The following is a 12,687-nucleotide window of genomic DNA, read 5'->3' on the forward strand; positions in this document are numbered from 1 at the left end:
TATCTCTTCTAGTATTTTAATTCTGACAGCCAAGTCACTTGCACATTCTTGAATCTCTGTTTTATCATGGAGAGAAAGAATGGTAATCTTCAAGTTAAATATGTATTTGTCATGGAGGGTCACAATTGTTGATTTTTAACACTGAGTTTGTACTTGAAGTGCCATTTTCTCACTTTTAGATATGTTTTTGAGATGAGAATTACTTTGTATTCCCCTGGACTATTAGAATCCTTAGAAGGTTAGGATCTAATGTGGATACTTTGGTTCCTAACATAAGTAGGAGAAAGAGTGCTGCTGTTGGCTTCACTCTTATTCCCATTGCGAATGTTTGTGGGCTGTGGTGATCGGCACTGGGGAGTGGGAAAGAGGGGGATGGCTGGATACAGATAACCACATTTATTTACTAGCATAACCTGGCCTACTTTTTGGGGACCTGTGTTCTTCATAGTGGCTGTGCTAGGTAACCAGATACGTACTTGTTCTTCAATATTCTATTCTAAACATATACTATTATATGCTTGTGTTGAACATTATTCTTGTACATTTACATGAATGTACTATTTAATGAATCTTGAGCCAAGTTAAAATATTTTAAAAGCACCATAGTCACTGGTATTTGCTCAACGAAGGTGAAAAAGGTATTTTTCTCTTGCATTTGCAGCTTTGATTTAGTTTGTTTGCTAGGGAGTAGTGAAATGATTTGCTGATATGAATATTACTAGTGGGTTCTTACATATTGTGACTGGCACTTGGTGCTTATCTAGGTACTTGGTTCTGAGTCCAGGAGCTCAGTTAGGATATAAAGTCAGTACTATATCATATTTAATTGTGACTTTGCTACTGGTTATTCTGAATGACCACAAAGGAATTATTTACTGTCTGCATCTTTTTACACATCTGTTCAGTAAGGATAGCTGCTAATAATACTGACATAGGAATTAATTTGTGTAAACATTTGGAAGAAACCAGGTGCTTATATTTTTGTCCATGAAAATCCATTGCAGCAGGATGATTTATTGGAAAGTGCCAAAAAGACAATTTTTATCCACGCTGCTGACTTGCTGAGTGGTCACATAACTCCAAAGGGCCTCATTACTTCACACTCATACGTTTTCCCTTCCTATCCCTCAAAGGCAGTGGTTCTCAACTTGTGGTCTGTGGCAACTTCCAGCTGGGTCATGAGCTGATCTTTTCAGTATTAATGTTTATTAGTGTATATATTTTCATTTCTGGAAGGTATTAGTAGTTTAACTTAGGATGTTTAATAAAAACCAGATTTCCCCTCAGTAACTCAAGCCAAGTAATCTTCCCATTAATGAATTCTGTGTTGCTTTACCGGGTCTTTTGTCCTGACACAACCCCCAAATCTTTGAAAAGCAACACTCTATCAAAATTAGTTTGCTGGAAAGTTAGCTCAAAAAATGGTATGAAATGTTGGTTTTATGGAAGTGTGTTCAGTAGAATATAGGTTTCTTATTGTATTAGTCCATTTTTGCATCACTATAACGAAATACCTGATGCTGGGTAATTTATATAGAAAAGAAGTTTAATTGGCTTACGGTTCTGCAGGCTGTACAGGAAGCATGATGCCAACATCTGCTCCAGGTGAGGGCCTCAGGAAGCTTACGGTCATGGTGGAAGGTGAAGCCAGTGCAGGCGTATCACATGGTGAAAGTGGAAGTGAGGGGGGTGGGGAGAATTGCCATACTCTTTTAGACAACCAGGTCTCCTGTGAACTACCAAAGCAGGAACTCACTATCACCAAGGGGATGGCATTAAGCCATTTGTGAGGGATCCACCCCCATGTTCCAGTACTTCCCATTATTCCTCCCCTCCAACATTGAGGATCACATTTCACACGAGATTTGGAGGAGCACACGTCCATACCATATCACTTGTAAACAAATGTTGATAAAAACCCAAGAATACTTCAGTGGTGCCTGGGAAGTGGTATTAACTTTATAAAAGGAGAGTTCTCCAAACTTTGTGGGAAGAAGCTACTTTTTAATACAATTACTTTCTTGATAGTAAGGATAACCATACAGTTAAAAAGTGCTTATACAGAAGTTCTTATGTTTGATCCTTAAAGCATCTCTGAAAGCTAAGTAGGGCAGATGTTACCCTCATTGTATATGTGAGGTACTGGGAAGTTAAATGACTTGGCCAGGAACACACAGACAATTAGGAGCAAAGTTGAGATGTGGACCCAAATTTAGCACAGATTTCAACTCTAAATTCTGTGCTTTTCTCAGTATTCCATACTACCTAAAACTTTGCAAAACATTCGCTTGAATCCCACATAAATCACATGAAGTAGATAACTTTTATTGAAATCCTGTAAAATGCCAGATATTTTAGTTTTGGTATATTATTAATTCTTAAAATAGTCTTAAGATATCATTTTTACCTTCTTTTCCCAAATGAGGAAAATTAGGGCTCAGAGACACTTCCCTGAGATCCCAATTAAGTGACAGATCCAAATTCAAACATTGGTTTCTCTTATTCCAAAGCCTGTCTTGTTTCCACTAAACGAAACGTCATTACTGCTTTCTCTAGTATGTGTCCAGGTCAACTCACAGTTTGCTGTTTTTCTATTTGGCCTGTGAGGTGTTAGCTAGAGAACTTTGTTTTGCTTTGTTCCTTTTTATTATAGTATGGCTGAAGTGAATTTTCTCCAAAGATTGCTTTGATTTGGGTCTGCCATTTTCCAAGTTTGTCCTTAGACAGGTCTTTCAACCTTTTTGAGCTTATTTCCTCTGCATAAACAAAACAAAACAAAAAATTCTGAATTACACAGTCAAGATTTCTTTCAGCTCTATTAAGATTTTGGTTATCTCAGAAAGGTAGGACTGGTGGAAATGATGGTGATCTGTTCACCTTTTTTAATGCATCTCTTTATTATTGTTATTATTATAAGTTTAATGCTGATGATACATTTTCCAGCATTTTATAAAAGTTTTTTTTTTTTTTAATCTTTGACCCAAGTGTGTCTATGACTGTTGCCTGTTTAATACTGAAAAGCCATTTGGTGGGAATGACCTATTAGAATTCTGTAACTAGCCATACTTTTCTCCTATTTTACTTTGGCAATTAAGAGCAAAAACAAACACATTATTTTGGTGGCAGTGAATAGGAGAAGTCAGATATGTCAGATTTCATTGCTCAGATTTGGGGAAATAAATTACCCTTGGTAATTTCAGTGAATAAAAAGTTGTTGCCAAAGTAAATATTTTATGTGAAGTTCCCATCAACTGTAATAGTTTCTTATTGTCATTTTGAAAAAAAAAAAAAAGAGTAATTAAGGTGACCTACATATGTAGTTTGTTCTATTTAATTAGCTTCTGCTTGGTTAGTAAATTACTGTGTCCTTTTGGTCTGCATCTCAGATAAAAGAAGAATCACACAGTATATTTAAATTGATACTTTAATTTCTATCAAAAGGTCATAGGTTTCTATTTGAAGTTGTAAATACATTATTAAGTCTTACATAACAATTTTTTCCTTTTCTTAGGTCATACAGTTACTTATGAAAAGTTACTTCTCAGTTTTTAAACTCAAAATATATTTATTTGAAATGATGGCAAAATTTAAATTTTATTAGTTTATATGTATTCTGATTTTTAAAATAACCATCTGACAGAAATTCTTAAATAGGCGTCTTCAAAATTATTAATATCTAACTTTCAAAAAAAAGTCTGGACCTGAGGACAGATTCTCTCTGGGATTTATGCTATTAGCAATAAAAGCCAGACAACTTGTGGCAGGGGTATTTTGGGGGAAGAGGTAGGTAAATATGAGTCCTGAGCAAACTTCTGATTTTATTTCAATTTCCATGTAAGTATAGTAATTTATTCCAGTAATGTCTTATTTGGTTGTAGGAATGGCAAACTGTCATATTTTAATCTCTGTTTCCCATGGGAGGTATAGATGTGTAGAAATATGCCACCTGACACAATTGTATATTGATTTGTCATAATTTTTTCTCCACTTACTCTCAAAATGCACTGGAAGTAACATTTACAAAAAAAATACATTTACATTTAGGTGGTTGAACATAGAAGTAAAAAGAGAGCATATGACTTGTAAAGGAAGTAGAAGGAGTATTGATTTTTATTTTTCTGCCTATATGCCTTTGTCAATTCATTTATTCATAATTTGTGGAACACTTTCGAAGAACCAGACATTGCGATTAGAGTCAACATGGCAGGTGTGATAAATATGTAACAGAAGTATATAGAGGGTACTGTAGGAACACAGAATATAAACATGATAATCAGAACAACAGGTACAGGAGGTGACACACTGAGCCTAGAAGAATATATAGTATTGTTCTAACTAGGGGGAGAAGGTGAGACCTTCCAGGTAAAGGGAGCAGTTTATACAGAGGCATGGAAGTAGCTTAGGGAATTGTGAGCAATTCCAGTAAAGCTTACTGGGGTCAGGCACAATAACGCAAATGTTAAGAATGAAATTCTCCCCATTTTACAGATGAGGAACATGAAGTTCAGAGAAGTTGAAACTTGTCTAGAGTCTTGAAAGTAGCATAGGTAGGATTTCAACCTAGATCTTTCTGATTCATAAGTCCATGGGCTTTCTAAATACAGTTCACTGCCTTCCATAGGATCTGCTTATTGTTCTTAAGAACTAATATTAGCTCTGACCTCAGCTGTCAAGCCAATTGTGTAGAGGTATGACAGATATCGTTTGTTTTACATTGCCTGTTAATAAGGAAGCCTATCAGTTCTTTAAGGGGAGAAATAAAAATACTCTCTTAGCACTAAATGCAGAGAATAATTTAGTTTCTTATGTGCAATATATTAAATATCATAATGAAATAAAGTCAGTTGTAATTTTGCAAAAGTTACAGCAAGAAATATCTGTTAACCCTTGAGAAAGGCAGCATCATAAATCATAGTATAGAAAAGGCATTTCTGCAGGGAGGGAAGCTAAAGTACTCCAAGTATATTGCTTTTTGGTCATCTGACTTAATGTGGAAAACCCAGAAGAATGACAATTTATTGGTTTTAACTGTAATTTTGACAGGAGCTGGCCATTGGCCAGTCTCAGACCAAACTCTGGTGAGAGAGAACCAAGAGTCTGTGTTTTGTTTTGTTGCTGGAAGCAAGATTCATAGTCTTTAGCTATTATATTTATAGGAGCCAACATTGACATTTTGCTGTTAAAATTATATTGCCTGACTTGTGTTCTTGCTGAACAGAGAGGCTATCTGATTTAACAGAGTAGAACATTGATATATGCCTGGACAGGGTCAAAGCAGTTTTGGAAGATGGTAAACCAAGCTCCGGCATTTGTGTTCCCTCTCTCCCAATGACCTATTGATGTGATAATAAATATACATGTATAAAGAATGAAACCATGGTAATGGTAGAAACAAAAGAGGATGTCATTGGGATAGCAAAGGTTTTGGCACAGTTCTCCAAGATACAAAGTAGATAGGACTGTTTTGATGAATAAACTAAAGTAGAGAAAAACTGCAGCCTAGAACACAAATAGAAACGGCTGCAGGTAGGGTTCCTGATAGAGAGAACCATCAGAGGCTTCAAGCTTGGAATTTGCCAGTATTGAGATCAAGAATTAAGTAGAGCAATAATCAGGGTAATTGAGCCTGTTGGCCCATTCTCCTTCTTGTGTGCATTTGGAGCAGCTTTCTATAACATTTGCTGTAGCTGCTTTCTAAACATAATGGATTCCTGACCTGCTTAGGTCCCATGGTATAAGTGTTTGACATGGTAGAAAGTTGCAGTAGAACTTAAAGTGACTGGACTTTTATAGCCAACCCAGAGGACAACATGAAAGACAACTCTACTCAAGAGTGAAATACCTACCCCAAATAAAATCCCAGTGTGAAGCTCCCTTGACAGTTGCAGTAATTTGAAGTAAAAGTATACCTTCTCCCAGCATATATACCCAGAAGGAAAGCCTAATTGTCAACAGGACCAGCTCACTTATACTAATGGCACTAAGGGGTGAGGCTTTTTATGGAAATAAATCTCATAGCTCCAGAGGAAACCTATGCCAGTTGTCTATACTAATCAGTCTAATCACTTATTCATGGGTTTGAAAGGAGCACTAAGGATCATCAGATATTTGAGGAAAACAGCATGAATGAGACCTAGTTGAATAAACAGAATAGCTGACCCAAAATAAACAGACAATACAAAGAATGGAGAACTTTTAAAAAATCAAATTAATATCCTCAGATTTTCCTTCCAGCCTCTGCCTAAGATGTAGGTGAAAGGAGTTTCACTTCTGCCCTGAGAATAAAGAAAAAAAAACACTGGATAATATACAAAGTCATAACTTTTCTTAAATCCATCAGAAAACTAGGATCTCAAGGCAATGAAGTAGCTTGAGTGTAAGGAAAGACAGACAACCTCCAAGGAGAGGTAGGATGTGAGCACTGATTACTAATGGTAGAGCATGGGAAGAAGTTGAGGGCTGCTGTGTAATAAGGTGAAATAATTGAGCTAAAGCTTTTAACAAATCGTTAATGACCAAGTGTAGACTAGTATGTGACTACGGCAGATATAAGGCAGTTTTTACCAGCTTGCAGTTTCTTCTGCATAGACCTCTATTGGATATTCACAAGAAAGATTGAGGACAGGTTAGGAAATCTTTGTTCTTCTGCAGGTAATGTGTCTTTTTTCTATGGCTGCCTTGGACATTTTCTCTTCATTTCTTGTCTTCAGCAGTTTGAATATAATGGTCTGGGGTGTGGTGGAGCAAGAAGGAGGGAGGAAGGGAATATGTTTGTTTTTAGGTGGATCACCTGAGGTCAGGAGTTCAAGACCAGCCTGGCCAACATGGTGAAACCCCATTTCTACTAAAAATACAAAAATTAGCCAGACATGGTGGCGGGTGCCTGTAATCCCAGCTACTGGGGAGGCTGAGGCAGGAGAATTGCTTGAACCCAGGAGGCAGAGGTTGCAGTGAGCTGAGATAGCACCACTACACTCCAGCCTGGGTGACAGGGCAAGACTCTGCCTCAGAGAAAAAAAAAAAAAAAAGATAGTCAACTTTCTAAGGCAAAAATAATGGTGTTTGTGGGCTTATAGCATACATAAAGTAAAATGTATGAAGAATTTGAAAACTGGGAAAAGGAAGAATTGAAAGTATACTTTTTTCAGTTTTTTTTTGTTTGTTTATTTGTTTGTTTTTTGAGACAGAGTCTCACTCTGTCACCCAGGCTGGAGTGCAGTGGTGCGATCTCGGCTCACTGCAACCTCCACCTCCTGGGTTCAAGTGATTCCTGCCTCAGCCTCCCGAGTAGCTGGGATTACAGGCGCACACCACCACACCTGGCTAATTTTTGTATTTTTAGTAGAGACGGGGTTTCACTATGTTGGTCAGGCTGGTCTCGAACTCCTGACCTTGTGATCTGCCTGCCTTGGCCTCCCAAAGTGCTGGGATTACAGGTGTGAGCCACCGTGCCCAGCCATATTTTTAGTTTTTTTGTGCTCTACATGAAGTGGTATAATATTACAAGCTGAATATTTCTAATCAGAAAATCTGAAAGCCAAAATATTCCAAAATTTAAAACGTTTTGGGTGCCAACATGATGCTCAAAGGAAATGCTCTTTGGAGCATTTCAGATTTCAGATTTTAGGGTTTAGGTTGTTGAACCAGTATGTATAATGCAAATATTCCAAAATCTGAAAAAAAATTAAATCTAAAACACTTCCCATCCCAAGCATTTCGGATAAGGTATGCTCAACTTGTTTTTGAAGGTAGACTATGCTTAATTAAAGATACATTTTATGAACTCCTGGGCAACCAATAAACATTTTTAAAGAGCTTAAAAAATAAGCCAATAGTGAAGAAAAATGAAATACTGAAAAATACTCAATCCAATAGCATTTAAAAAGAGAGAGAAAGGAACAAAGAAGAAATGGAACATACTGAAAACAGCTAGCAAAATGGTAGATTTTAATCATAGCAATGTTGATATTAGGTGTAAGTAGTCTGAATATTCTAGTTACAAAAGGGATTGTCCAGATTTGATTTACAACAAAACAAAAAACAAGACCCAAGTAAATACTGTCTACAAGAAATCCACTTTGAATATAAAGGTAGATATATTCCCAGGTGTGGTGGCTCACATGTGTAGTCCTAGCACTTTGGGAGGCCAAAGCAGGAGGATTGCTTGAAGCCAGGAGTTCGAGACCAGCCTGGGCAACATGGTGAGACACCATCAACACACACACACAAAAACTTAAAAATTCACCAGGCATGATGACATGCACCTGTAGTCGTAGCTACTTGGGAGGCTGAGACAGGAGGATTGCTTGAGTCGAGGAGTTGGAGGCTGCAGTAAGCTGAGATTACACCACTGCACACTGCAGAGTAGCCTGGGCAACAGAGTGAGACCCTGTCTCTTAAAAAAAAAGGAAAAAAAGAAAAAAGTTAGATAGATTAAAAGTTAAAGAATGGAAAAAGATGTACCATGCAAATAACAGTCAAAAGAAAACTGTAGTGTCTATATTAATATCTGGCAAAGTAGACTTCAAAACAAGGATTACTACCTGGAATAAAGAGGGATATTACATTTTGGTGAAGAGGTCAGTTCACCAAAAGACGTAACAATTCTAAATATGTGTGAACATAGCAATATTGTTTTAATACAGATAAAGCAAAAATTGATAGAACTGAAAGGAGAAATAAGCAAATGCACAATTATAGTTAGAAACCACAACACTCATCCTCAGTGATAAAGACAAGTAGAGAGAAAATCAGTTAAAAGACATTACTATCAATTTTCTTCACCTAATTGATAGCATACCACTCCACTGAACACTAGCAGAATCTGCATTTCTTTCAAGTATACATGGAACATTCAGTTAGACCACATTTGGTACCATAAAACAAACAAATACAAAATAATTAAAATCATACAAAGTATGTTTTCTCACCAAAACAGAATAAACTAGAAGTTATTAACAGAAAAATATCTGGAAAATTCCAAATATTCCACAATTACACAATATATATATCATAAACTACGGGTCAAAGAAGAAATCACAAGAAAATTGGAAAGTATTTTGAAATGAATGAAAATGAAAATACATTTGAAGTTTGAGGTAAATTTATAGCATTTGATGCCAATATTAGAAAAGAAGGTCTCCAGTCAATAATCTAAGCTTGTACCTTAACAAATTAGAAAAGAGGAGCAAATTAACTAAACCCAAGTCAAATCGAAGGAAGGAAATAATAAAGGCCACTAATCAGTGAAATTGGAAACTGAAAGAGTAGAGGATATCAATGAAACCAAAAGGTAGTTCCTTGAAAAGATCACTAAAATTGATAAGCCTGTAGCCATATTAACTAAGTAAAAAGAGAGAAAATACAAATTACCAATATCAGGAATGAGAGGGGACATCACTATAGATCCTACAGAAATTAAGATTATAATGTAGTATTTTAAAAAACATGATGGCAGCATCTCACAAGGACTTTAGAGGCAGGTTGAAGAGAGTCCCACTGGTTGAATCTGGGATCACTTAAGCACCAAATAATTATGTACAGTAATGAGTTATAAATCATTGAAAAATAAAAAGGAGTTAATGATTCTTTACTGATAATGGATAGTTAATAGAGAAGATTGGGGGGCTTCTGCTTAGAGAAGAATGCTGAGTGCTGACTGATAATTATGGAGGAATTACTGAAGTTGGAATATTATTTTTCAGCATGTTTAGTAAAGATTGATTTAAACAGAAACCATTAATCAATCTCATTCTAGGGAGAAATTTATATGAGAAGCAGGACGTATGCATGCTCTTAAACATGGACCTCATTGCTTCCAGATGTGATACCCTTAGAAGGACACAACATCAGTCATGTAGTATTCAGGTTGGTAATATAAAACCTGAACAACCCCTGTAGAGCTTGAGTATACCATTGCATCAGTATTATTACTTATTTTGAAGTGACTTTTAGAATTTAGGTTGAGTTTTCTGGAGTATCTTCAAATACTTAGTTCTTCTCTATCTGAGCCTAAATAACCCAAACTGCGTCAATTTTATTCCAGAGCCCACTCCTATGGAACCAATAAGCTGTATTACCTTTCATAGAGAAATGAATGTGGTATGTTACATTTTGTTAGCTGGTTGGGATATTTTTTTTAATTTCCTTTCTACCACATTGCAAGGAGTTTTCTTGAGGGGAAATCATGTAATAACACATTCTAGAGTCTTCTGAACTGAGGAAGGGGACACTCATTTGTGTTTTGAAGACCAGATCTGTCTTTGGTCCCTATTTGTGGTCTTGTTAACACTGTTTGAGTTGAGGCAGCCTAAATTATCTGGGATGTAGAATGATACTGCACATTTCTCTAGTGGTAGAAGAATTCATATACTTTCTGATGAAGTATGTGGGGGTAGAGGGTGTCAACCTAAATGTCTTACAAAATCACTAAGGTGAAGATTTGGGAAGGAGTTATATTGTGGGCTAAAAAGTTAAGTTGTGTTCCTTGGTTAAATTCTGTTGGGGTCAGAGTTCCCAACTTACTGGTCTTCATAGTACGTTGAAAGAGAAGAGAAGGGTGCTTAAATATGTTGGGAAGGCCGGGCACTGTAGCTCACACCTGTAGTCCTAGCTCTTTGGGAGGCCACGGCAGGCGGATGGCTTGAGCTCGGGAGTTCAAGATCAGCCTGGACAACATGGTGAAACCCTATCTTTACAAAAAAATACAAAAATTAGTTGGGCACTGTGACATGTGTCTATTGTCCCAGCTACTCAGGAGGCTGAGGCAGGAGGATCACCTCAGCTTGGGGAAGTTGAGGCTACATTTAGCTGTCATCATGCCACTGTATTCCAGCTTGGGTGACAGAAACCCTGTCTAAAAAAAAAGAAAAAAAGGAGAATTGAGGTATGAGGGTATCATTTAAAATTTGAAATAGTCCTGTAATTCACATTCATGGAGTTAAATTTTGTACAGCTATAACTCAGGCTATCTGTCGTCATGTAAAAATAGTTGAAAAATCAGAATACACATTTCCTATACACTATGATTTTCACTTAAATACTGATTTTTTTTTTTTTTTTGGAGACAGAGTCTCGTTCTGTTGCCCAGGCTGGAGTGCAGTGTCATGATCTTGGCTCATTGCAACCTCCGCCTCCCAGGTTCAAGCGATTTCCAGCTAATTTTTGTATTTTTAGTAGAGACGGGGTTTCACCATGTTAGCCAGGCTGGTCTCGAACTCCTGACCTCAAGTGATCTGCCAGCCTTGGCCTCCCAAAGTGCTGGGATTGCAGGCATGAGCCACCGCACCTGGCCTAAAATAATGATATTTATGAGGAAGATGACGGTTCATAAAAACTCCTTTATTTATGAACTATATTTTAGTAGTCAAAATACAGGTACTTTTTTACTCTTTTTTAAAATATACTTTCAGTAATGTTATTCTGTAGCATTTTTGGTTGGAAAGGAATTAATCACTCATTTTTTTAAAGTGAAGTCTGAATTTTGATATCTTATCAATTGCTGACCATCTTTCTCAGTCATTAATTGAGAAATATCTATAGGCAGAGAGTCTTAGGCGTATACTCTTAGGCTTCTGCCAGAGGCTGGACTTATGTGAAAACTGGACCAATAGGGAAGTTTTTTCTAGCTACTCTCCCCAGAAAAATCTCTGTACTCAACCCACTTTCCCTAACTCTTTTTATTTCCCTCTCACAGTCATGGATTCGGCTTGGCCTCTTTGGTTGTGATTGAGTAATCCTGTGTTACATATGGAATTATCTCCTTCCTTTTCTTTCTAGGAAGTGCATTTTCAGCTGAGCACCTCAAACTTCAACTCCAGAAGGAATCCCTAAATGAGCTGAGGAAGGAGTGCACTGCAAAAAGGTAAATGCACACTGAGAAGAAATGCTGTGAGTGTGGAGTTTACTGCGAGGATAGATTTGAAAAAGTAGCATTCTTTAAAGCTGCTGGTATTAATTTATAGTCCATATACCTCAGTACCACATTCGTTTATTCAACACATATTCATTAATTAAGCACCTAGTGTGTGTCATGCACCATGCCAGAGGTCAGTTATGAAAGCTCCTAGTATGTAGTTATAATCAGAAACATGAACACTATTCAAGTTTCTCAGGCCACAGCATCGTGGTTTAATGTTTGAATTTCTTCCTTCTGTCTTCTACATGCGGTTTAGCTTATAGGTTTTCTTTCAATAATTTTTTCAGATTTACTTCTGCTTCTTGTTAGCTCATTTAGATTACTTCAGCAACTAGATTATCTCTCTAACATCAGTCTCTTCATCTTTCCAGATTGTTCTCCATGCTACGATCAGACCTCTCCTCTTAAAATACCATTTTTACCTTATTTTTTATCTTCTTTTTTTTAATGTGGAGAAACATTTCATTCATTCATTCATTCATTCATTCATTCATTCATTCATTCATAGACAGGGTCTCACTCTGTCACCCAGGCTGGAGTGCAGTGGTGCAGTCGTAGCTCACTATGGCCTTGAACTTCTGGCCTCAAGTGATGCTCCACCTCAACCTCCCAAAATGCTGGGATTACAGGTGTGAGCCATCATGCCTGGCATTTTTATCTTCTTAATATGGTGATCCTTTTGCTTAACTTTCAAATAGCCTGTAATAAATTGGCACCTTGCAACTGTAGTTAATTTTAGTCGCTCTCCCAACATTTGTTTAACAAATGCC

General features: G+C 36.9%; 1 protein-coding gene across 3 annotated transcripts in view; it reads left to right on the top strand.

The window, feature by feature from the left end:
• UVRAG (UV radiation resistance associated) overlaps positions 1 to 12,687 on the top strand; it is a 324,828-nt gene that overhangs the window by 175,128 nt on the left and 137,013 nt on the right. For all 3 annotated transcript variants that reach the window (XM_034933393.3, XM_055094696.2, XM_055094695.2), the window contains one exon: positions 11,779 to 11,863. In XM_034933393.3, coding sequence (XP_034789284.2) covers positions 11,779 to 11,863 — 85 coding nt within the window. The remainder of the gene's footprint in view (positions 1 to 11,778; positions 11,864 to 12,687) is intronic.

Source organism: Pan paniscus, chromosome 9 (genome assembly GCF_029289425.2).
Source record: "Pan paniscus chromosome 9, NHGRI_mPanPan1-v2.0_pri, whole genome shotgun sequence".
Lineage (NCBI taxonomy): Eukaryota > Metazoa > Chordata > Mammalia > Primates > Hominidae > Pan > Pan paniscus.